We start from the raw sequence: 27181 nt of genomic DNA, 5'->3' as shown, positions 1-27181 counted from the left end.
AGGAGCGCAGCTATGCTCCTTCCCTGGGAACTACACTCAGCATCAAGCCATCATTGTGTCTGTAGGCATACTTTATCTTGATTTATTTTGTGCATATGTTAGCAACATGTGTCCTAAGGTATCAGAAAAGCCTGAGAGAGCTTGTAAGGGTGTTACGTTTATTAATTAATTGTTTCAATCGTGTTGAAGGAAATAAAACATTGTGCATGCGTTGAACTTGCCTGCGGTACTGTTGCACTATTCACACGCAGAGAGAAAGACTAGGTTTTATAATTAAGTGCCGTATATTTTAGTGTACAAGTTGAGTCGTAAAACCCAAAAAAAACTCTCAAAAAACAGGGGTCGACTTATACGCCGGATAAACTTTTGAGACCTTAAATTCAGCTCAAAATACAATCCGCGCTGATCCAGTGTAATAAGTCGACCCTGGAAAAGATTCAGCATATAAGCCGACCCTTGAAAAACCAAACAGCCCGACTGCGACAGATTTTTATTGAAAACACAATTCATAATTGCTATCATTGTCTAAAAACAACACATTTAGAACCCTTCAAAATCATTCGCTATCATCATCTGAAGCAGAGATGGTGGCAAGAACATAAATACTCTCACTGTTTAAACAGTCATCATGAGTTCTAGTCTGTATCTGATGAGGTGGTTTCAGCTTCAACGTCAGTTTCCCAACAATAAATCATCTTCTGTGCCATCAATTGCACAAGAGATACCGCACTTTTTAAATGATTTTATCACAGTCTCTACTTTAACTTTGTCCTGTTCCTTGACCATGAAGTTACACAGCACATCAAGTGATGCAGCGCACATTGCCCCGCCTTCTGTAAATGACTTTTTCTGCCCTCGACATCCATGTATTCCATTCCTCGCACACATGGTCTTTGAATGGCTTGTTCAAACAGACATTGAGAGGTTGCAATATAGATGTCAAACCACCCGGGATAACTGCCATGTAAGTATTATGTAGTGCTAATCTACTTTTAGTCTTCTCAGTTAATTGCAATGAAACATATCCCAGACCAGTAAACTCCATTCTTTACATAAACCGTCTGGTTGCCTGTACCACACATTGTCTAGCCATAGTTTTACACCATTTTCATGAAAACATACAAAAATACCTGCAGGGAATTTCATTTTGCATTTGAAGATTGCCATGGGTCTTAACTTTGTCCTGTTGGCCATGCACAATAACACCACAATAAACCTGGTCCTTTCATGGCCTGGACTCCTGGTTTGCACAGTTTTAACTCTTTTCTATGCCACTGTTCTATTGCCTATCATGTCGAAATTCATGAGGGTTTTGTGTCATGTTTCCAATATTTGCCAATGTAAATTTATGTTTCAGGTTTCTTTAAAGGAAAATCATGCCTGATAAACAAATTGCAATTTTTTTTTTAAGAGATTACAAGTAGGATAGACAGGGGAGATGCACTGGATGTTGTGTATTTGAACTTTCAAAAGGCCTTCAATAAGGTGTCACCCAGAAGGCTGCTAAACAAGATGAGAGCCCATGGAATTACAGGAAGGATACTAGCATGGCTAGAGCATTGGTTGATCAACAGGAAACAAGAGTGGGAATGAAAGGATCCTGTTCTGATTGGCTACTGGTTACCAGTGGTGTTCCATAGGCGTCAGTGTTGGGGCTGCTTCTTTTTACATTGTATATAAGCGATAGATGGCTTTGTGGCTAAATTTGCACATGATACCAAAATAGTTGGTTGGGTGGGTGGGTGGTGCTGAGGATACAGAAAGGCTGCTGAGACACTTGGATAGTTTAGAAGAATAGGCAAAAAGTGGCATATGAAGTACAATGTTGAAAAGTGTGCGGTCATACTCTTTGGTAGAAGAAATAGACCAGCAGATTATTATTTAAATGGGGACAAAATTCAAAATTCAAAGGTGCAAGGGATGAGAGTCCTCAGCAGGACACCCTCTCTAAAGTTAACCTCCAGGTGGTGAAGGCGACCAATGCAATGTTGCTATTCATTTCTAGAGGAAAAGCATACAAGAGCAGGGATGTAATGCAGAAACTCTACAGGGCACTGGTTTGACCTCACTTGGAGTTTTGTGTAGAGTTTTGGGCACCTTATTTTAAAAAAAAACACATGCTGGGAGAGGGTTCAGAGAAGATTTACTCGAATTATACCAGGAATGAAACTGTTAGCAGATGAGGAACGTTTGTCAGTTCTTGGACTATACTCATTGGAATATAGAAGGATGAGGAAGGATCTCATAGAGGCATTTCAAATGCTGAAAGGCCTGGTCAGAGTAGATGTGGCAAGGATGTTTCCCATGCTAGGGATTCTTGGATAAGAGGGCACAACTTCAGGATGAAAGGGGGTCAATTTAAAACAGAGATGCAAAAAGATTTCTTCAGAGAGTTGTGAGTATGTGAAACATGTTGCTTCAGGCAGTTGGAAGCGCAGTCATTGGGTATATTTAAGACAGAGATTGACAGGTATTTAATTAGTCAGGGCATCAAAGGTTTCAGGAAGAAGACCAGAGAGTGGGGCTGAGTGGGAGGATGGATCAGCTCATTATTAGAATGGTAAAGCAGACTCAATGAGCCTATATCTTGTGATCTTGTAAATAAATATCAATTGGCTACAACTGTGAATAAACCTGACCTTATTGATGAAATAGCAAGTGCTTGCTTGCGTAGTACATAGTTGAGCCTCAGGGACCAGATTTATATGCTGTAACTGGCTCCTGAAGAATATCCAGTCTTCTTAAGTTAATGTGCCACAACACCTTGGTGATAACCAGTTCTCAACTTAAGTAGCCAAAGGTGTACAGGGTTAATAGGTCACATGGGTGTATTTTGGCTATATGGGCCAGAAGGGGCTGTTACTGTGCTGTATCTCCAAAATTAAAAAACAATCTCAGGTATTCTCAGTTAATCTATCTGTCCAGGAAGAAAACATAATTGGGGTGGGTGGTGTAATATTTGTCCAAGCCCTTGCAAACCGTCTACAAATCTTGAATGATCTTTCCAAACGATTTGGAAGTAGATTTTTAAATGGCCATTTTATTAAAAGCCAGGCAGACAGAACTTTCCTTTAGTGAGATATCAAACAATTCGGCTTGCTGGCAGGAAAGGGCTGATTACAACTGAGCACCAATTTGGTTTTAATGGGTTGGCTGCATGAAAGAAGAGAAAACTCGTAGCGCAGCAATTTTTAAATGGCTGAGTAAAACCTTCATCCTTCACTCTTGGCCAGCAAATTCTGCCACAAATATAATGGCAGAAAGGCTAGGACTTTGATGTTGACCATCCACTAAACTAAAAAGCTTTAGATTTTCTTACATCAGAAAGTTCATTATTCAGTATTTTAAGTTTAAGCAATTACATAATTGCATCATGAATTTGGTCAAACAATTCTTTTGCTTTTATTAAAAAAATACTCCTGGTAAGTCAAGTGCCCTTTTTAAAAAAAGAAAGATACGAGCTCAACCTAACACATAATTGGTATGGTGGATAGAAAAGGAAGCAGATCCGTTATCAAACACCAAGGATAAATATTCTTTATTTAAAGATCCCCCACTTATTTTAGATAAGCTACGTGCCAAATATTTGAATTTTCAGAATACATGTTCTCCCTTCATGTGACAGTAGCACAGTAGTTCATTCTTCCACCTCATAGCTCCAGTGATCCTATCCATGGGTGCTGACTCTATGCAGTTTACATACCCTCCCCATGTCTGCAAAGGCTCTGCTTGGAGGAAATGCAAACTGGATAGCCCAGTGGCCTCCGGCTGCAATGTAAGACTGTAATGATGTCTCATCTCTAGGATCTCTTTCTGATAATAAACTCATGATGTCTCACCTCTAGGATCTCTTTCTGATAATAAACTCATGATGTCTCACCTCTAGGATCTCTTTCTGATAATAAACTCATGATGTCTCACCTCTAGGATCTCTTTCTGATAATAAACTCATGATGTCTCACCTCTAGGATCTCTTTTTGATAATAAACTCATGATGTCTCATCTCTAGGATCTCTTTCTGATAATAAACTCATGATGTCTCATCTCTAGGATCTCTTTCTGATTATAAACTCATGATGTCTCATCTCTAGGATCTCTTTCTGATAATAAACTCATGATGTCTCATCTCTAGGATCTCTTTCTGATAATAAACTCAGAATTGGCACATATCTATCTTGCCTGCTGAACGTGGATTTTCAGGCAGTTGTTAACTCATTGCCACATTGGCCTCCAGGAGCTCGGAACCAAAATAAATATAGCAGGAGACAGTGGTTAGGCAATGCTCTAGTTATAGTTGCCATATTGTCAATATTTCTATGAAGATACCCATCCTTGCATATCCGAACGTGTTTTTAAAGGAGGTCGTAATCTAACCATGTAATTGAAGGCATTTATTTTAATGATTCATTACATTAATCCATGCCAGTGCATACTTTTTGATTAAAAATATCTTGAAGATGGCCTTTGTTTTTGTTTTGGGACTATTCTTATCAACAAATGGAATGTTGGCTTTCATAAAGAGGGGATTGGAGTATAGGAACAGAGACGCCCTTCTGCAGTTATACAGGGCCCTGGTGAGACCCCACCTGGAGTATTGCGTCCAGTTCTGGTCTCCAAACTTGAGGAAGGACATACTAGCTATAGAGGGTGTGCAGCGCAGATTTACAAGGTTAGTTCCAGGGATGGCAGGGTTGTCATGTGCAGCAAGGCTAGAAAAACTGGACTTGTATCCATTGGAGTTTAGAAGGATGAGGGGGGACATGATTGAGGTATACAAAATCATCAGGGGGATAGACAAGGTGAAGTCTGATTACTTGTTCCCAATGATGGGGGAGACGAGGACTAGAGGGCATAGTTTAAGAATACAGGGTAGGCCCTTTAGGACGGAGATGAGAAAGCATTTTTTTACCCAGAGAAGTGTGAATCTGTGGAATGCTCTGCCACAGAGGGTGGTAGAGGCAGATTCGCTGACTATGTTCAAAAGAGAGTTAGATAAGACTCTTGTGGGTAACAGAGTTAAGGGTTATGGGGATAAGGCTGGAAAGGGGTACTGATGGTAATGATCAGCCATGATCTAAAATGGCAGAGCTGGCCCGACAAGCCAAATAGCCTAATCCAGCTCCTATTGTCTATTGTCTATTGACATTAGTTTTCAGTTACATTGATGTTCAGGTGAGAATTTCTTTTTAAATTTATTCCATCATATTTCTTCACAGTATCCTTTGAGTTCAATAGTAGATTAATGCAGGTAGCACAAAGCAAATACATTTCTGTAAAATCATTTACTCTAAGTAGAGCTAACTACTTTAATCTCATTTCCATACTGTGCTTAATACTCCAGATGCACTTAGAAACCACAAAGGAGAGCTACAAATTGAGAACGTTGCTCAGATTTGAAATGCGTTTGCTATCTTAAGGCAGAATGCCAATCAAGCTGAGGGACATATCCTTCATTTGTGATTTGTAGTTTCACTGTTTAAGAACGGAGAGAGGCAAAACAAAGGAAATTATAGGCTTATTAGTCTGACGTCAGTAGCTGGAAAGTTATTGGAGTTGATCCTCAAGGAGGAGGTTATGAAGTACCTCGAGATTTTTCATGATAGGTCCAGGCCAGCATGGCCTCATTTTTTCTGACCAACCTAATGGAATTTTCTGAGGAAAGCTCAAGTAGGATCGAGAAGGGAGAGGCTGTGGATGTTGTGTATTTTGATTTTCAAAAGGCCTTTGAAAAGGTGCCGCAAAAGAGGCTGCTTAATAAGACGAGAGCCCATGGAACTTCAGTGGAACCCCGTTATAATGGGATGATTTGAGTCCAAAAAAAAAGATCATGAAAAAAGCAGGATCCTGTAAATCAGGGTCATGAAAAACAGCGTTTTCAAAAAAATAAAGTACACATGTAAAATACCTGTATTTGCAATCATCTTTTTATTTCTTACAATCATCATTTTATTTCTTAAAAAAGCAAATGAGTGTTCGTTGCCTGAACACAGCATGTCGCTGGTGGCGAGTGAAATATAAAATGCTTCTGAGATGGACAATTTTTATGTGGTCCACATCCTGGGTCTCCAGCCAACATAGAGAAGCCTCTAGGTACTCAATGGCTTAAGACACTTTCGGGGGTGGAGACTCCTCATTGTCATCCTCCTGTGGTTTGGGAACTGGTGCTATAGTAATGTTACAGATGATCTCAGAGTCCATCAGATGCTCATATGTCGGGCATTCGTCATCGGCAGAGAACCACTGTGAAAATCCTCTTTGCTAATCTGTGCCTCACCCACCTCTTCATCTGTGAAGACCTAGAATTCTTGTTCATCATCTTCATCTTCCTTGGTGGATTTTCATGATTAAAAGGCTGGACCCAGACCATTCTCCTAGCATTTTCCCACACACGAGGAGCTGACTGCTGCCCACTCCTTCCCATCTAAGTGGCAAACTTATAATATTCATGCTTTACAGATAGTCTCCCAGCATTGTTGATTCGTCTACAATTCTATGAATTAATTCATGCCTGTAATTCTTCTTGAACACAGAGATGACCCCCTGATCTAGGGGCTGGATCTTTCTTCTTTGGGAGGTTAAGTAACTCAGATCTTTCCATCGTGGCTTAATAGGTTGGCAGCTGGAGGGTGAGCAAGTCAGTTGTCAAGCAAAAGAAGAGCTTTGGGTTCAAGCTTTTGCTTTCGCAAATGAGTGCAGACAGCAGGGACAAAAGTTTTGTAAAACCAATCCTCAAAGATGACACTGGTCATCCAAAGATTGCTGCTCTGCGTGTACTCAAACAGTAACAACTTCACGTTGACATGGGGGAAACAGCGAGGTGTGTGAAATTAGCCAATCACGAGCAGTTTTAACTCACGTGTTCCAGTCTTGTTAACACAAAACAAGGTCACGTGATCTTTGCACTGTTTGAACCCCTCACAATGATGGGCATCCTCTTTGCAAGACAGTATGTGGTCTGGGATAATCTTGTAGCGGAAGTCTGTTTCATCACAGTTGTAAACTTGCTCTTTGACGTAGCCACTTTCATCTAAGAGAGTTTTTAGTTCTGCTGGGTATTCGCTGGCGGCGGCGTTAAGGGCTGAGCGAATCTCTCCAGACATCAACACTTGAGAAATCCCGTGACAGCATTTAAACCCGACTGGTCATCCATTGCTAGCTTTGAACTGTGAGGTTTCTCCATTGATCAGCTTGTCAATCTTCTTGACGAGCTTTGAGAATTGGAAGGCCTTCTGAGTGTGCTTGAACGAACCATTTGTAGAGTCATCGAGGCTGACATCTTTTGCTGTCTTAATGGGCTTGGCCTTTAGTCCCGCCTTTTCCTCAACTTTCCAAAGTGACACACGTAACTAACCTTCCTGAGATTTCCAGCCACAAAATGTTGATTCAGGTATGCTGAGGTCACGTGCAACTTGGGTTTGACTTTTATTCTTGATTGCATCAAGTGTGTGAAGCTTATCTTTCACTGAAAGAGATTTTTGTCTTCTAATAGTGTGTTCTATTTTGATCTGAAAACAATTTCCATTCCGGAAAGAGAGGAAAAAGGGGTCCACTGGATGGTCGTGTTATACCTGGGTTTGTGTTAAATTGGGGTTCCACTGTACAGGAAAGAGATTGGCCGATAGCAGAAACCAACTGTAAGAATATCTTAGGGGGAGGGGAGACAATCACTCTTGTTTATACTTTCTCAACTGCATGATACATTACTCTGTCAGCACAAATGCCAACCAATCTCAGTTCAAGTATCACCAGATTCAAGTTACCGTTTTGAAACTTCACCCAACAGTGCAGAATAAAGGGATCCTGTTCTGATTGGTTTATGGTTACCAGTCGTGTTCCATATGGGTCAGTGTTGGGGGCGCTTCTTTTCACAATGTACATTGATGACTTATTTATGGAGTGAATGGTTTTGTGGTTACGTTTGCAGATGACACCAAGATGGGTGGTGGAGTAGCAAGTGTTGAAGAAACCGAAAGGCTGCAGAGAGACGTGATCAGCTTAGGAGAGTGGGCAGAGAAATGGCAGATGAGATACAATGTTGAGAAATGTACCATTGTACATTTTGTAAGAGGAAATAAACAGATTATTATTTGGATGGGGAGAAAATTCAAAATGGCAAAGGGACTTGGGGGTCCTTGTGCAGGATAGCCTAAATATTGGAGCGGCAGTAAAGAAATCGAATGTTATGTTGGCATTCATTTCAAGAGGAATAGTGTATAAGAGTAGAGGTGTTGATGTGGCTCTGTAGGGCACTGGTGAGACCTAATTTGGAGGACTGCGTGCAGTTTTGGGCCCCTTATCATGTAATAAAGTTGGAGAGAGTGCAGAGATTTACCAGTATGATACCTGGAATGTAAGCGCTAACATATGAAGAACGCCTAGCAGCTCTTTGACTCTTCTTTGGCATATAGAAGAATGAGAAAGGATCTTATAGAAACATTTCAAATGCTGAAAGGTTTGGACAGAGCAGATGTGAATAAGATGTTTCCCTTGGTGGGTGAATCCAGGACAAGTGGGCACAGTCTAAGAATTAGAAGGTACCCATTTAAAACAGAGATGAGGAGAAATTTCTTTAGCCAAAGGGTTGTGGATTTATCGCCACATACAGCTATATAGGCCAGATCATTGGGGGAGTTTAAGGTGGAGACTGAAAGTCAAGGAATCAAGGGATATTGGGAAAAGGCCGGAACTTGATATGAGAACAGTTTAACTCAGGGTGGATTTGTGGAGCAGACTCAATGGGCCGAATGGCCTACTTCTGTTTCTTTTTCTTGTGATCTTGTGAATTAATTGGTATGGGGGAAAAAAGCAAAATGAAGAGGTAGAAAATGCTCAGCAGACTGAAGATCCATAATGAAACTGCAATGCTTACCGTCCATTTCAACATAATCTGTGTGTCAGTGATAGCCTCTGTATAAGCAATGTGAGGCCCTGCGATTGGACGTGCCGAAAATCGGTTGCTAAATCCTGCTACTTGATATGGCCGTGAGGCAGCGCTTCTTGGACTTTCACCATAGGCATTAATGGCAATCACACGAAACTTATAGGTGGCACCTGTGGTACAAAAAACAATTAGAAAAGGCACATTACTATTTTAAAGAGTGTTCTAATGCCACTTGGACAAATTAATTAACAGGTCAAGCCCTGAAGTGGACATAATGATTCCCAACAAATGAGCTAAAGAAACAAAATAAACTCCACACTATCCAAACTGAAACCCCATTACAGAGCTGAGCAAATGCAGTACCCACCTACAGAGATGATGGAACATACATACATACAAAAGCTTCAAATTTGGATATAGTTATGCAATTGGATTAGTAATCCAGAGTCTTAGATTAATTATCTATGGAATGAGAGGATAAATCATATTATGGCAAGATAATGAAAAATTTTGAATTCAGTTTTAGAGAAATGGAAATAAAAATGTGGTATCAAGCAAATTGACATAAAATTGACAGATTGGCATAGACATTCAACTGGGTCCCTACATCCTCTCACTCAAAGAATCCTGCCTACTCACATTGGCCGAAATGCAGCTCTAGATACACACCAATTTGGTTGACTAATTATTCTCTGAAGTTGCCGAGTAAATTGCTGGAAATGTAGACTATGATGGTTCAAGGAAGCCCATTGCTCTCTTCTTATATCAACTTACATGCTAGCCTTGCCAATTGTATTTTTTCAGAAAAATGCACTCTATTATAAATTGATTACTGAGAGAGCGTAATATTACATAAAACGAAGATTCAACAATGTTCATTAAGTTTAACTTTAAAATGACAGGAAGGACTAAAGGCTAATCTCCAATGAATTGTATCCCAATATGTGTATCAGCATCCTCTGGAGAGAAGAAAAACGTAATTACAAAAATATATAAAAGAACGAGAGTTTAAGACATCTTCCCTTTGAAAACTTTCCAAAAACGTAATAGCAGTTTGTACTTTACTTATTTGGACTGTTACCTGGCTCAAGATTTCGTACTTCTACTGACAGCTTTGATGGAGAGATGCTGTCTGCTGCTACCAGCCAGTCACTATTCCTTCCCATGCGTTTGTACTCCACCTTAAAAGATGTGATGGGGGAGCCCCCGTTTGCTCTTGGGATCCAAGTCACATACACAGATGTTTCTGAGGCAGTTGAAATTGTAGGTCGGTCAGGTGCCTCAGGAACTAGAAAGGAGGAAAACAAATGTCATCAGTGTTTTGGAGAGCTTTTTTAAAATTTGAGTCTCAAGTTTGCAAATCTTTGGTCTTTTTTAAAATTACAGATAATGCCTGAAATTAGCAGAGCATCAAAATTGTATTCCCTCTTGGACATCACCCTGTTCTAGAATGATTAACTATTTTGTTATTGTTGTTAAGCTAGCACAATGACTCTGAAGATATTTACCAACACTGGTGTGGCATCAGAAATTCTTATATTTCTAAATGTAAAGGGCAAGGCCTCAAAGTTTCAGAAGCACAAGTCACAAGACAAAGGAACAGAAGCAGGCCACTAGGTCTGTTCCATGGCAATGCACTAAGCTAAACTAATCTCACCCCTAATTCCAATTACAAGCCTTTTCCCCATTTAAACAGGAAATGGATCGGTATCTCATTAATAGGGGTATCAAGGGATATGAGATACCGATCCATTTCCTGTTTAAATACTCCCAGTGATCTGGCCTCCACTGCTTTGTGTGGCAGTGAGTTGCATAGATCCATGACCCTCTGACTATAGAAGTTCTTCCTCCTCTCTGTTTTAATTGGATAACTTCTAATTTTAAAGATTGTGACCCCTTGTCTTTGACTTCCCCAACAAGGGAAACATCTTACCCACATTCACTCCATCAAAAGCTTTCAATATTCAAAATGTCTCTATGAGATTCCCCCCTCACTCTCTAATGAGTACAATCCTAGAGGTGCCAAATGTTCCCCATACTCCAGCCCCTGCATTCCAGGAATTATCCTGGTAAATCTCCTCTGCACCCTTTCCAACAACATCACATCTTTTCTGGCCCAAACCTGCACACACTACTCCAAATGGGGTCTCACCAGTGCCCCATTGAGCCTCATTAACACCTCTCTACACTTAAGCACAATATCTCTCGAATTGAATGCTAGCAGAGCATTGGTCTTCTTCCCTACCAATCCCACCTGGGACTTAACTTTTAGATTACTCTGCACAAGGACACCCAGGTCTCTTTGCATCTCCTAGGATTGAATTTTTTCCCCCATGCAGGTAGTACTCTCCCTGTTTATTTCCACTGTCAAAATGTAGAACGGAACACTTCTCAACATTGTACTTCATCTGCCAGAAATTTGCCCAGTCTCCAAATTTGTCTCTAACCCTCTATAATTTTACAGTTTCTTTAACAGTTCTTGCTCCACCACCTATCTTGTATCATCTGCGAAAATGGCCACAAAACTATTTAGTCCACAATCCAAATCATTAATATAAATTGTAAACAGCAGCGGCCCCAAGACCAACCCCTGTGGAACACGACTCATTACAGGCCGCCATTCTGAATAGGATCCCTTAATTTTAACCCTTTGCTTTCTGCCTATCAGCCAATTTTCTATCCGATCTAATAGCATTCCTGTAATTCCATGGGCCTTCATTTTATTTATCAGCCTAACATGCGGCACCTTATTGAAAGCCTTTTGAAAATCCAAGTAAATAACCTCCACAGCCTCCCCTTTGTCCATACTACCTGAGATTTCCTCAAAAAACTCTTTAAAGTTAGTCAAACATGATCTACCCTTTAAAAAAACCATAGGACCTATCCTGTCATGCATTTCCAGGTATTTCATAACTTCATCCTTGAGGATTGACTAATATCTAACCCACCACCAACGTCAGACTTATAGGTCTATAGTTCCCTTTTTTCTGATTACCACCTTTTTTGTACAATGGAACCACATTCGCAACCTTCCAATCCAGAGACTAATGCTTTCTGGAAGAATGTCACCAATGGATCTACAATCTCCAAAGCTACCTCTTTCAAAACCCGCAGGTGAACATTATCTGCTCTGGGAGATTTATCGGTCTTTAATCCATTCAATTTATCAAGCACAATTTCTTTGGTAATCTTAACTGCATCCAACTCTACTCCCTGAAGCTTTTGTCTGTCATGAAAATTATTAATGTTTTCCACCATGAATAGAGATGTAAAATATTGATTTAATTCATCTGTCATATCTTTGTAACCCATTATAATTTCCACAGCATCATTTTCCATTGGTCCTATGTCAACACGTGTCTCTCTTCTATTTTTTATACATTTTTAAAAAACTCAGCATCTTTTTTAATATTGTTCGTCAATCTCCTTTCACAACTTATCTTTTTTTCCTTATGACGTTCTTTATTTCTTTCTGTAAGTTTTTAAAGGAATATCACTCCTCTGATTTCTCACTAGTTATCTTATATGCCCTCCTCTTTGCTTTTTATCTTGGTCTTAACTTCTTTTGTTAGCCACAATGGTACCATCTTTCCTCTTGCTAGGCATATATTTATCCTGTATGCTTTTTAATATTTGCAAAAATATCTTCCAACCCTGCTCTGTTCCTCCTACTAGTTTGTTTTTCCAGTCAACTTAGTCCAGTTCTTTCCTCATGCAACTATAATTTCCTTTATTCCCCTGAAAAATTGATACATCGATAACCTTTTATCCTTTTCAAATTTGAAATTGAATTCGACCATGTTGTGGTCACTGCTTCCTAGAGGTTCTAAGACCTTTAACTTCCTAATGACCACAGGTTCATTGCACATGACCCAATCTAGAACTGCGGATCCCCTGGTGGGCTTCCCAACAAGTTGTTCAAAATATCCATCTCCTGTGATCCAGTAAATTCTCGTCCTTCCCAATCCCCTGCCATATTAAAATCTCCCATACGTAATTTGATATTATCCTTGCGACATGTCCTTTGTATTTCTAACTGTATCTCATAGCCCTCTTCCCGGCTGCTGTTTGGGGGCTTGTATATAACTGCTAATATAATCTTTTTACCCTTGGGCATTTTTAAATTCAACTCATACTGATTCTACCACTTTAGACCCTATGTCCCTTCTTTCTATTGATTTAATGTCATTACTGATCATCAGAGCCTCCCCTCCTCCTCTACCCTCTTGCCTATCCTTCCTATAGATATTGAGCTCCCAATTACATGCCTCATTGAGCCATGTTTCAGTAATGGCCACAATGTCATACCATTTTAGTTGAATCTGAGCAACAAGATAATTCACCTTATTTCCGATGCTACATGCAAGTATAATGTCTGTATGCCCATTATCGATGATGTATGAGCTGTATTCCTGTTGAGCAGCTCAATCTCCTGTCTGTTCACCTGCCTTTCTTTTATGTCGTTTTTGACCACCTCTTTACTATTACTTCCTTTCTCTGATGTAACTCTCTGACTCACTGCTATCCTGTTCTCTTTGCTCTCATTTTGATTTCCCTCCCCTTGCAAAGCTAGTTTAAACCCTCCTGCCAGGATATTGGTCCCTTTCCAGTTAAGGTGCAGTCCATCCTTTTTACAGAGGCCTGACACCCCCCCCAGAAACAAGCCCAGTGATCTTGGAATCTGAAGCCCTGCTTGTCATAAGTCATTAGAGGTGATCTATGCACCTAGATCCAAACCATGTGCCAGAATAGAAAGATGGGTACTCAGACTACAACCCTACAAATATAAAGTAATCCATTGTGCTTTGCACGCGTGGGTTCGGATCCCATCCTCGTCGCCAATGTCACATTTGTGGCCCGAAATGTGAAGTTAATAAAACATTAAACACAAGTCTTATCAGGTAAACTTCTCCGTAGTCTTTTTATTTTCCCGTTTCCTTTGTTCTCCTGCCTGTGTTCTTATCTCTCTCTCATACCACGTGACTTCCGGTACATCTCATACATATTCATTATCATGACACTGCTCCCTACACTAACTCTTTAGCCACACATTCATCTGCCATAACTTCCTATTTGTACCCTGTCTTGTGTGTGGCACAGGCAGCAATCCAGAGATTAAAAGAAAAAGATTTTTGTACAAAATATCTAATAGTTAATTATGTTCAACATTTGTCTAAAGGCATTAGTTGGACTGCCTTGTGAATTGGATGGAGGTAACCTGTATTAACACTATGCGGACATTAAAACTAAATTTTATTACAAAAGATTATAGTTAAACTCAGATTGACAGTAGTACTAATTATCTCTATGCAAGGCCTAACTATTGTTCGAGTGATAGAAGTCTTAAATTCATGAGTAAATGAGGCCATTACAATTTCTTAATGTGCTTGATGGTACTGTGGCTTAAGTTGCTGAGGAGAATATTCTGGTGACCATCAGCATTGTATCAAAATAATAGAGCCCGTATCTATATCACTAATTTGATAATATTGCTGTTTTGTCACGAGAATTTGTCAAGGAAAGCAGGAAACATCAGAAGGGCAGCAAACTCAAGCCCCATTCAAAGCTCATCATTAAATTCTTGAGTCTGTCCCAGAGATCTATTGACAGACTTGACAATAAAAAAAATCTTGCTTCAGCAGTCAAAACGACGTCAGGTAAGGAAAATATTAACCTGTCTTTTACATAAAACAGAACGCCCCCTTGAATAGATTGATCTATTCAGCTATAATGAGTATTAATTAATTTTAATTGACACAGTTTGCACAGAGGAACTTTATTATTTCACCTGCCCATACTAAACTGGTTACTGCAGATTAAAACCGAAAATATAGTAATTTTAGAGAAACGTATTCATCTGCTGACCATTTTATTAGTTTTGATCTTGTGCACCGATCAAAAAATTTGCTATGTTACTTCCCAAATTGTGGAAATACTCATTATTGAAAAGTTAATTCTAAAATAGTAAAAATAACCCCAACATTATAAAGAGGAAAAACAATGACAAAAGCAGGTTGGGGGCTGGATATACTGATGAGTGGCACAATTCCAGTTTTTTTAAAAAACTCTTCATTTTGTTGAAGTCCACTTTCCAGGACAAGTGCAGCAATAATCATCATTAAGCAGCTGGATGTTGAATCCAGAAAGAAGAACCACATTTGATTGACATTTAACTTATTTTAAGTATTTGCTTCTTTCATCATTTGGCAATCCAAGAACTGTAGCATACATTACCTACTAAAGGCATTTTTACTCTCTAAAACAGCTTCAACTGCATCTTCCACTCAAGCCAACTACAAGTCCTACTGCTTAGAAGGACGTGGTCAGACAATGCAAACTCCTTACATGTCAGGAAATATCAATTGTAAATATTTCTGTAATTCTGTCAAGATCATGGAACTCTTGGACTGAATAGTATCATGGGAGAAGCTTCAGCACATAGGCCTTTGCATTCAAGATCACCTTTTCAAGGGCAATTAGGAAATGGCAATAAATGCTACTACTGTCAGCCACCCCACTTTCCAAAACGCACGAGTGAATTAAAAACAAAAATGCTCAGACTTGTTCGCCAGTTACTTCCACTATGATATTTAAAAGCGGCAATACATTTTTGGGGGGAAAAGCTCTAATTTTTGACAAATACTGGCCTTGTCAATAAGCCTACATCAAGTCTTCAAACAGAGAAAGATGTACTTCAAAAGGCTTTTTACAACTAGCTGATGTAAAGTGTGATTGATCTTTGACACACTTTCTTGCTTTAGCAAAGTCCCCTGAAGAAAGAGAATATGCTTACATGGGGTTATGGATAATAGATGGAATTCTATGATTAAGGCAAGAATTGGAAAACAAAAAATTGCACTTACGTTATAAAATATTTTTGATTTAATGGCAATGCAAACGGTTAAAAAATAAGGTTTTGCACTTTGTTTACACAAGTTGAAAATAATTGGAATGATCAAATTCCCATGTTAAATAATATGTATGGGCATTAAGCATTACTAAACCTGCTGCATCGCAGCCCCAACATTAAGTGCAAGCCCCAATATCATGAGTTTGTTTCCCACAATAAAAATCCTTGTCACCTTTCATCCATACTTCATTTGATATTGATATTTAAACATAGTAGATAGTGCCCAACACAAATTAATTTCCATTAATTTGCTCAACCCAGTGAAAGCACCTAAAACAATCACTGAAATTTAAAACAGGCTCTGATGTGATGAAAAGACCAGTTAAAAGGTATCATTTTTTTGCATGCTAATTGAAAATTATTAAAAACGCAAGTGCAGAGCAATTTGAATACCGAAAGAAATCAGTTTGTCAAAATAATACTTACTGAACTCAGAGCAACTTTAGAGAGCAAAGAAGACAGAAAAACAGTGTTAGTAAAAAACAAATTAGTCAAACAATGGTTCTCAGTGTCAGGATCAGTCCCTATTAACACTGCACTTTTTAAAAAAAATTGGACAATTTGCGAAGCAGTAAAAGGCTGAGAGTGTTGGAGATCTACAATTAGATAACCATGACATAATTAGCAAAATTTCTATCAAAATTACATTAGCTTTATTACCCTCAGTAACTAACACAACTCATTAAATTGGAATCTAGAGCTTGGAAAGTTTGACACTAAAATCTTAATTGATTCCTGCTATGAGAATCTCAGATTCAACAACTGATTCTTTATGTTTTTATATCACCAGTTAATAGCAGCTGAGAGTATTCAGAGATTCCTATCCATCATTTCTTCCCTCATCCCCCATTCCTCCTTCCTCTGGACCACAATTAAATGCTATGGTCTGGATTTGTGTTATGGTATTTTTTTTAATATATACAATTTTTGTTTGAAGATTGCTTAGTCCTGCAATAGCGGTCAAAGCATGAGGAACTTCCACTCTATTTCTCTATACTGTCTGTAGTTACATATTTTATAGCCAGGAGTACAGCAGTGTTGGCAACAATCCAAATACAGAACAGGAATTGGCTCGCATGCACTCAGCAACTTTTCTTTGATGCCTGATCAGAACTTGAACAAAGCTACAATATGTTTCCAGTTATCCAAAATTAGTGGTTAACCGAAAAGTTCAATTATCCAAACTTTTTTTCAGCAGTGACATGACGTCTCAAATTGAATTTTTTTTTTTCACCTGATGTGCTCATGTGGGGCTCTGACACTCTGTTAGAGCCAGTTTGGTAACAATAGAGCTCAGAATCAGCCAGGAAGACAGATGCTGAACAGCTGGATGCTGGCTCAAAGAAGTAGGCTGGAATCTCGAGCTATCAGTGAGCAAATGGAAGAAGTCAACAGGTCAGGCAGCACATGGGGAGATTGTCCTTGTTTCAGGTAACTTCCTCCCCTCTCTCTTTCTATTTCTTCTTTACCCTCTACTGTACTTGGTTCTTCGCTGACCCGGCGTCATCAAGGAGAACGGCCTCCTGGGCAGGAGTGCGGACCTTGGGATCCTGGGCAGGATTGGTGATGGCGGTGGGGAGGTGTAGGGGATTGGTGATGGTAGTGGGGAGGTGTAGGGGATTGGCGATGGTAGTGGGGAGGTGTCAGGGATCAGCGACGGCTGATCTTCCGTTAACCGATACAAGTACAGAACAACTCCCATTATTCGAAATGGTCAGGACAGGGCCAATGTCGAATAAATAATTTTTTTTGGAAAAATTGTCATATTTTAAAAACACCCCAAAAGCAACAGCAAATCACTATCAATATTTAAACAACAACAAACAACAAGGCTTTTTAAGCATTAAAATAATGTTCAATTCTCACAAAAACATGCTGGCTGCCGCTGAGCACCAAGACCTCCCAACCGCAGCCAATTCCCATCACGTATACACCGCTGCCACTGATCACTGGGGAGGTTCCTGGGCCGGTGGAACGTCACTGGGGAGTCGGCAGGCTCCTGACTCCCTGGTCACCGAAGCTCCAGACCCCGACGCCCAGGTCCCGACTCTGTATCCTCCCCTGCTAGGTCCACACGTACACTGGGAGTCCGGTGTGTGGCAGTAGGCTGAGGGGAGGATTTGGAGTCGGCATGGGGGAGCTCTACTGTGCTGAGGGAAGGAAGGGAGGGAATGCTCCGCCCGGAAGCCTGACATTCCCACTCCCACCTGGGAGGCCGCTCTCCTTGATGATGCTGGGAGGAGGGATTCTTCCAACCGCTTGCAGCTGGGAGACAGTGGCACACAGTTGAGAGGTAAAAGTTGGAGAGAAAAGTCAATAGGGGAAAGTAAAGAAATGAAACGAGAGAGGGGAGGGAGTTACCTGAAACAAGGACAATCATCGATCTAATTTCATGTCAGGTAAATTATTTTTCAACTATTAGGTCAGTTCAGCTCTGAAAAAATTTTGGATAAATTAAGATTTCAGAGAATCCGATTTCGGAGAATTGGAGTTGTACTGTATTCTGCTGAGCTACTGGGCTGCTTAAAGCCACTATTTAGTCACCTGAAAAACCCAGTTAACCGAAAAATGTTCATTCCCAAGCTTTTCGGATAACTGGAAACGTACTGTATTAAAGAAATCAAATATTCTGAAAAACATGACCTTATTTTCAAGATCTGTACTAATTTGAAAAATTGGTAACTAATATCAACTAAATGAAAGGTTTGGGATGGAAATAAAAGGGCACTACAATACTCAATACATTACCTAATTTACAACTTGTAAATCTCAAAGACATAGCAACATGGCAGTCTTTTCAGCTCTTCAACCATATGTATATATAAATACATGCTTGCAGGAAGCTATTCTGTACCCATCATAGCTCTTTTTTTTGCTGTTGTCTGCTTCAATACCAGTCCTCTCAGCTCATTTTAAACACATCCCCTACCCATTTATCTTTGCCACAATCCCAACAATCTGTCCAGAAAAAGTTAATGTCCATAAATTACTCCTTTCATGATGGTTTATCAGGGTATGAATTGGCATTTTGCAATGGTAAGGTTTGAGAAAGCAGGTTTAGAGTTAAGGTAGTTTCCAAAAAAAGAGAGCAAGAGGGTAATGGTTTATTTCTTGAGCTGAGTGAAGAAGAAATAGGGTGAATAAAGATAGAATTAGGGCAAAAGTTTAGGTACTTTAAAAGGAAAATGTGATGTTATCATTTAGATCAGTGGGTTTCAAAAACTTTCTTTCCACTTACATACTACTTTAAGTAATCCCTACGCCATAGGTGTGATTAGTAAGGGATTACTTAAAGTGGTATGCGAGTGGGGGGAAAAAAGGTTGTGAACCACTGCTCTCGACCCAATAGTTACAGAAATATTTTGCTTGAGAAAATTTGTCATTGGCCCATTTCCTTTGGAGGGATGAAACCGTGCACATAACGGGTCAATTAGGAACGAGTAAAACAGTGGTTTTCAAACTTTTTCTTTCCACTCACCTACCGCTTTATGGAATCCCTGACTAATCAGAGGACCTATGGCATAGGGAATTACTTAAAGTGGTATGTGAATGGAAATAAAAGTTTGGAAACTATTGATTTAGATCAAGGATGGATTAATGTCTACAGTGTCTTTGTAGTGATATGAGAAAACTTGGATTTGGCTCAATTGATCATAAATGGGATGGGAAGAATTATGATTGATTAGAGAAAGGAATGGGATTGAATGGATTATGTACAGAAATAGGGTTTGTACAGGTTGTAGTAGTGCAAGACTTTATGAAAGAGTGAATGAAGAGTGTCAAAATTGATTATGCTCCTAATTATGACTACACAACTTATAAAGGGGACCACACGCTAGAATTGTCTTATTATTCAGTCGAACAAAGTCAGGGTTAGTGGAAATTTAAACAAATGATTATGGACTGAGAGGAGTTAATACCTCCACTATGGCGGGCTGGATCATGGATTACCACACCAAAATTCGTGTGGCCTTTATCCTCAATTGCTGTATGTTTGGGAACTCCTGCTGGACGAGAAGATGTCCGAGAGTTTTTCTTGGAAGTAGAAGATCGTCCTGAGGGGGAGAAAATAAATCAAAATATTAGGGCAAAGAACAGAAACAGCAAAATATTCTGCACACTCCTCAACCTCTGTCGGTAGTGTTCTTACGCTGTGCTCTCAAGACAAGATTTTAATGCAATGAAAGTTAAAAAATAAAATTCTGACAAGGCTGGTTTCACATTTCAACTCTTTGGTCTCCCACTTATCTTTCATTACCTTCAGTCAATCAACAGTCACTGATTTCATTAACAGTACAATTTTGAGTCCTGTGCTTCTATCAATTCACTAACAGAAACAGGAAAATGCTGGGTTAAGATGATTAGAGGAAAAGGTAGGTTCTAGTCACCCTTTTTAAATGTCAATGACATCAACATTCAACACATATTATGAGAAAAATAACTCATTAAGTGAGAATCCACGCATTTGCTGCATGGAGAGCAAAGGTGGAGCACGTGTCACAATTTGGAGCACATAATATTAATAGAATGCAGTTCGAGTTGACACATGAGAGTAAGAATGTGATTGTACTGGAGGAAGTGCCCAAGAGATTTACAAATAAGTATTTGGGATGGAGTGCTTTATGAGGTATGGAAAGAAGCTGCAGATTTTTTTTTCTTTGGAACAGATAAGGCTGAAGGGAGACCTGATTGAGGTTTACAAATTTATGAGGCCTGAGAGAGCAAGAAATGTTTTCTCTTTGGAGTGTCTATGACCAGTGGGGAATTGCTTGAAAGAAGTGGAGGAAGGAAGTGATTTAACATTATTGAAGTATTTAGATGAGCAAGTGAAATGTCATGACACAAAATGATGGGGGTAAAGAAACAGAATTACTATGTACTACTTTAAGTCTTGCAAGGACATTTTGGGCCAAAGAGCCTGCATCCGTGCTGTAGGGGGCCACGTGCGTTGCTTGCCTTTGATGGATTGGTTATGGGCGTCGGCAGCATCCTCAGGTCCAAGGGGTGCCCGGTTGCTGCCGTTGTTTCAGCAGCTGTTCCCGTTATTGTCGCCCATTTCTAGTGCCATATTCTCTTCGGTCATTTGGTGTTTGGAGTGGTGGGTTTCGCAAACTGGGGACAGTTGGCACATGCGCAGGAGTTTGGGCACGATTCCTCAGAGTTTGTTAGCCCATCGACTGGGGTGAAGGGTTAAAGCCTAGGAGAGTGAGTATTGCTTGAATATTTTTTTGTTGACTGTCAAACATTCGTTATCGATGGTGACAAGAGTTTGTTATGTCACTACAGTTATTGTTATTATTAGAATGTCACATGATAATAGATCGCTGCAAGTGTTTTGTGCTTAACAATCTCATCCGGACTTAGTAGTGAATTAAACTGAAACGCATCACAAACAAGAGCTCCACCGAGTCTCCAAGTGGCCTTTTATGGATAGAAGTCACTACACATGCTATATTACTCCTGGTTGAATCCAGGCAATTAGGGTTAATACCATGTGTTCAAACTACTAGATTTTTTGATCAGAAACACTAGAGATCCTGGTAAATCAATGCCAAAGCTGCAATGAACCAGCATCTCATGACTAAAATCTTTAGATTGCATTCCTCATATCATGCAGCAGCATGCATCATGTTCTGCAACCAAGATATTAACCAACATTTTCCCTTTGTAAGACAAGCAAATGGAATTTGGCAATAATAGCTGTTTAAACTAAGCAATAAAATTCTGGATTTATTTTTTTTTCATGCTCAATAATTAATACATTCTGGAATCTAACATTCTATGCTGGACTCGCTGCTTTTCTGGTTATAAAACCACGATAGACACACGTATGCTGGAGATATGAATGATTCATGAAAAATATCACTTTTTATAATTTAGGGTTTAATGGAAACAAAATATATTTACAAGTTGATATAAATGGTGAAAGTATTTATTACAGTGAATAACACAACTCCCACTGTAGAATTGAAGCTGGATATTTTAGTGTTTGTGTCAAAGTAGGGATTAGTTATACAACATGGAAACTGGGCCTTCTGCCCAACTTGCCCACGCCAAGGTATCCCACCTGCCATATTTCTCTAAACCAGTCTGATCCACAATTTTTCTTAAACGCTGCAGTAGTACGTTATTCAATCACCTCTTCTGGTTGCTCGTTCCTTACACTCTGTTTAAGAACAGTTACCTCTCAGGTTTCTGTTAAATCTTTTCCCCTCAGCTTAAACCTATGTCCTCTGGTTACCGATTCTCCTTTTTTAGACAAAATACTCTCTGCATTCTCCGGATCAACTCCTCTAATGTTTTTGTACACCTCCATGAGATCACCCCTCATTCTGTTGCACTCAAAGAATAAACCCCCAGCCTGCTCAACCTCTCCCTTTGCTCAGGTCCCTGAATCCTGGTAATATCTTCATACATCTTCCCTGCACCCTCTTCAGCTTGACAATATTTTTTCCTGTAGCATGGTGCCCAAAATAGAACAATATTCCAGATGGGGTGTCACCAAAGTCTTATACAACTGCAACATGCTCTCCCAACTTCTATACAGTCTCTCCCCTACTTACGACCTATGCGATTTATGACCATCCATACATACGACCAACAAAAATAGTGCATAAATTTTGAAAAATAAAGAAAAAAGATGCACCAGTAAATATAAAAATAAAGCTTGGTTGTACACCCACTAGTGCTAACGGCTGCGTGTGTATAATAGTGACCGTCAGACAATTTCCCGGTATTGTGTACATCACAGCATCTCTCTCAGTTCTCAGGATAAAAGAATGCTGTACAGGCACAAAGGGCTGTTGGGAGAACATGGGGCAGTGAGATCAGTGTGGGGACTGATGATAGCGGGCTGTCAGGAGAGCACGGGGAAGTGGGATCAGTGTGGGGACTGATAGCAGGCTATCGGGAGAGTGCGGGGTAGTGGGGACTGATGACATGGGGACTACATGCCATGCTAACATACGTCCGACACACCCATTTCGAGATCCGGGACTCAGATGTATGTCGGGGAATGGCTATACTCAATACTCTGACTCAACCCCCTAAAATGACAGAAGGAGAGGACGACGAAATGAACTGACCCAGTGTGTAAAAGTAGATGACACAAATTTCTTGTTTATTTTCATTGTGTGATGACATTGTTTAATGGGTTTAATGTATCATATAGGTTGAACGTTGAGTGGGTGGGAAGGGGAGTGAAGGAGGGAGGGGAAGGAAGGGAGGGGGAAAAGGGGAGAAAATAACACTGTGTATATTCAAAAGGGAAATGTTTGTGTGTATTTTGGTCAGTGTGGTTCATCGTGTGAAAAATTAAAAAAAAGAATGTCAATGTGCCAAAAGCCCTTTTGGCCACCCTATCTACCTGTGACTCCACTTTCAAGGTTCTATGTACCAAAACTCCTCGATCTCTTTGCTCTCCAACATTCCTCAGGATTCCATTATGCACTGTACAAGTCAAATTCACATTAGACTCCTCAAAATAAAACACCTTGCATATCTCTGTACTAAATTCCATCAACCATTCCTCTGGTAATCTACTCAAGATGCTGCTAAAATCTTTGGCACCCATCTTCACCATTTACAATACCACATACTTTTGTCATGCCATGTATCTTTTCATTTAAATTACTGATATAGATGACAACCAGCAATGGGCCCACCACTGAACCCTGTGGCATACCACGAGTCATAGACCTCCTGTCAGAAAAACAACCTTCAACCATCACCCTCTGCTTTCTTCCATGAGGCCAATTTCCTATCCATACTGCCATCTCTCTTTGGATTTCATGTGATCTAACCTCCCAGAACAGCCTTCTGTGCAGAACCTTATCGAAATCCACATAAACAACATCGACAGTTTGGCAACTCATCATCCTTTTAAATCACATCTTTAAAAAAACTAAATCAGATTTGTGAGACATGACCTCCCACTTGCAAAGCCATGCTAACTATCTCTAATTAGCCCTTGGACATCTAAGTGCATGCATATCTTCTCCTTCAGAATGCTTTCTTGTATCAACCACAGATGTTAGGTTCACTGGTCTGTTCCCAGGCTTTTCCTAGCAGCCCCTCTTGAATAGAGGATTAACATTTGCCACCCTCCATTCTTCTAGCACCTTACCTGTACTGTCAACTCAAATCTCAGCCAGGACACCTGCAATTTCCTCTCCAGTTTCACACTGTGCCCTAATATTCAAATCTCCTGGACCTGATCAGATCTATCTACATACACATTAGGACCTTCAGCACCTTGTCAACCATAATACTGACTTTTCTCAAGTCACTACTGTTCACTACCCCATGTTCCTGAGTCGTCATGTCTTTCTCCATAGTAAAAACACTCATTGAGGACCTTATCCATCTCCTGTGGCTCCACAGAGAGTTGACTGCATTGATTTCTGAGGGGCCCTATTTTTTCTCTGGTTACCTTTTCCCATCAGACTCCTCAATGACAGACTCAGTCAGAGACTCATTTAAAGACTCTTACCTGTGCACCTTATGGATTTTCTTTTGTTCCCTCTGTTCTGCCCAGTTTGTTTACATTCATTATATGTTTACAGTTTTTTTATTAGTTTACATTTTTATGCTGTGTAATTTATTTTTTTGCACTACCAATTTGTGGTAATTCTGCTGGACCCGCAGGAAAAAGGAATCTCAGGGTTCTATGTGATGTCATATATGTACTCTGACAATAAATCTGATGATCCTAAATGTTATCTGCCAAAGTTATCACCTGTCCTTTTGCACTCTGTTTCTTTGTTTTAAGTTGCTCCTCAGCTCTGAACTGCTCACACTAATCATCCAACACTCTCTCAGACACAAAACAATATTTATTTATATCGATGAAATACCTGACGTTGTGTGTCTGCATGTTTTTGCCCTGAGGACCAGAGAATGCTGTTTCACTGGGCTGTATTTGTACAATCAGATGACAATAAACTTGACTTGAACTCCCGAAACCCCTCCAGGTGTACACTTAATCCCTGCTGCTTATGCATACCCCATGCTTCCTCCTTGCTCTTAACCAGAGCTGGGATTTCGCTGGTCATCCAAGCTTCCCTATTCATGTCAAATCCTTCACTCTAATAGGAACATGCATGTCCTGGACCATAGTCAACACACTTTTTTAAACATCCCATTTCCTAATGTTTTTCTTCCTTCAAACAACCTGTTGCAATTAACGAGGTACTTGAGGTTTTTATTGTACAGATGCAATACTTGTCTGTATGTGTGTCTATGTACTTTGTACTGAGGACCAGAGAATGCTGTTTTGTTGGGTTGAACTTGTACAATCATATGATAATAAACTTGACTTCTTGTCTTAAACCTTCAAAGTTGGCCTTGTCTCAATTCTGAATTTTAATTGAGGGGGAGTCATGTGATGAGTAGTGCCCGGTAGAATACCAACCCTCTCCAGAAAAGGAAAAAAAGTGAAGAAAAAGCAAAGCCCCAGACACACAAATCACAACAAATAAAAAATAAAGGTGTGGAGAAAATGGCACCTAAGAAAGAAAAGTCAAAAACGGGAAGAAAAGAAGACAGACAGATGCCGGAAGAGAAAGGTGAAGTCCTTACCTGCACAAAAAAGCAGGGACCTCCATGGAAAGAGAAGCCCACTCCCCAAGGTTAGTGGCGACCCCGCGGGACTGCAAAAATGGCTCACGGAGCCAAACAGGGCTGCGCAACTGCGCACGACAAGGACAACACTGACGGGAGGGGGGAACCAGCTGTGGAGTGAAACTCCACAGCACGAACAGCTGAGAGGGACCCGACAGCAGGGCTCCCAGCAAGAAGATAAAGAAAACAACAGGAACGAGAGGAGTGAGAAAGAAAAAAGAAAACTAGAGACACAACAGATAACCAACCCAGAAGAAGAGGACCAAGAGCAAGACGCCATGGAAAAAGAAAAACCAACAGACAGACAAGCAGCTCAACAAGAAAGTCAGAAGAGACAGATACAAAGAAGAGAAGTAGAAGACACAAACTCAAGAGCAGACACAGAAGAAGGAGAACACCAAGCTCTGAACAGAGGAATAAGAGGTAAAATGAATGGACAGTACATAGATTTTTAAAAAATTTCAAGAACAAATGAAAGCATTAAAAGAATGGCTGACACTAGAATTTAGTGAAATGAAAAGAAAAATGAAAAGTACAGAAGAAAAAATGAGTAGAATAGACCTGGTCATAACAAATGTAGGGAAAAGATTAGAAAATGTGGAAGAACATGTAATGGCGGTAGAAATGGAAGTGAACGACTTAAAAAGAAAATTGGAAGAAAGTGACAAAAAAGTTAAAGAAACACAGGAGTTGTTAGCTCAGAAGATGGATATAATGGAAAACTATAGTAGGTGAAACAATATAAAGATAGTGGGCCTTAATGAAGATGCAGAAGGCAAAGATATGAAAGAATTTATGAAAGAATGGATCCCAAAGGTCCTGGGAATGCCAGAAATACAAGAAGGAATGGAAATAGAAAGGGCACACAGAACATTAGCCCCAAAACCACAGTCACAACAAAAACCAAGATCCGTTTTAGCAAAATTCCTGAGATATATGACAAGAGAAAATATATTGGAAAAGGCAATGAATAAAATGAGAGAAGACAAAAAAACCACTGGAGTACAAAGGTCAAAAAATTTTTTTTCTACCCAGACATAAGTTTTGAGCTCCTGAAGAAGAGGAAGGAGTTTAATGCAGCAAAATCGATACTATGGAAAAAAGGCTATAAATTTATGTTAAGATATCCAGCAGTGCTTAAAATAGTTATCCCGGGGCAGCAAAACAGACTGTTCTCGGATCTGGAGTTAGCACGAGAATTTGCAGAACACCTGCAAGACAGAAAGAGCGATGAAGAGATGTAACAAGGACAAAAAATGACGACAAACTACATATAAAGAAGTAAAAATAATGTATAAGTAAGAACTGAAGGAGGGAAGAAAAGGATGTAAGGGAGAAGTGGGGGAGGGGAAGAGGAGGGGTTAAAAAAGTTTAATAATAAATAAATAAAACATAAAAAAAGAAAAGAGGGGGAGCTTTCTTGTAATGTGAAGATCAAGTCTTTTTTGGAGGGAGTTCGGTGGGAGAGAATAACAGTCACTGCGAAATCAGTTGACACTTGCGAACGGGTTCGCAGTCCAAATGGAGAGGGGAGTTGTGGTTGCCCGGCAAGGGACAAGGGGCAACTCAGAGAGGGGGGGGGGGGGGGAAACACTTGGGGTTAAGGGAATTTTAGATGTGGGAATGGTTTAAATATTTTATGTTTTAGAAGTGTTGTCATACAGTGCGTTCAAAAAAAGAAAACTGAGAAATGGAAAAGGGGAATGGTGGTGGTGAGGAAGTGGAAAAGAGATGTAAACAGAGTATGAAATGGCCATGTTGAACAATAT

The 27181-nt window shown here is 39.9% G+C and overlaps 1 protein-coding gene across 2 annotated transcripts in view; it reads right to left on the bottom strand.

Annotated features, from left to right (window-relative positions):
* The window catches only part of cdon (cell adhesion associated, oncogene regulated), a 139941-nt gene that overhangs the window by 28925 nt on the left and 83835 nt on the right, over window positions 1-27181 (bottom strand). For both annotated transcript variants that reach the window (XM_069894453.1, XM_069894452.1), the window contains exons 11-13: window positions 19712-19846; window positions 9963-10169; window positions 8870-9051 (exon numbers count right to left, since the gene is read on the bottom strand). In XM_069894453.1, the coding sequence (XP_069750554.1) occupies window positions 8870-9051; window positions 9963-10169; window positions 19712-19846 (524 nt within the window). The remainder of the gene's footprint in view (window positions 1-8869; window positions 9052-9962; window positions 10170-19711; window positions 19847-27181) is intronic.

The sequence above is a fragment of the Narcine bancroftii genome, chromosome 8, assembly GCF_036971445.1.
Source record: "Narcine bancroftii isolate sNarBan1 chromosome 8, sNarBan1.hap1, whole genome shotgun sequence".
NCBI lineage: Eukaryota > Metazoa > Chordata > Chondrichthyes > Torpediniformes > Narcinidae > Narcine > Narcine bancroftii.
This window is presented reverse-complemented; position numbering and strand designations above follow the sequence as displayed.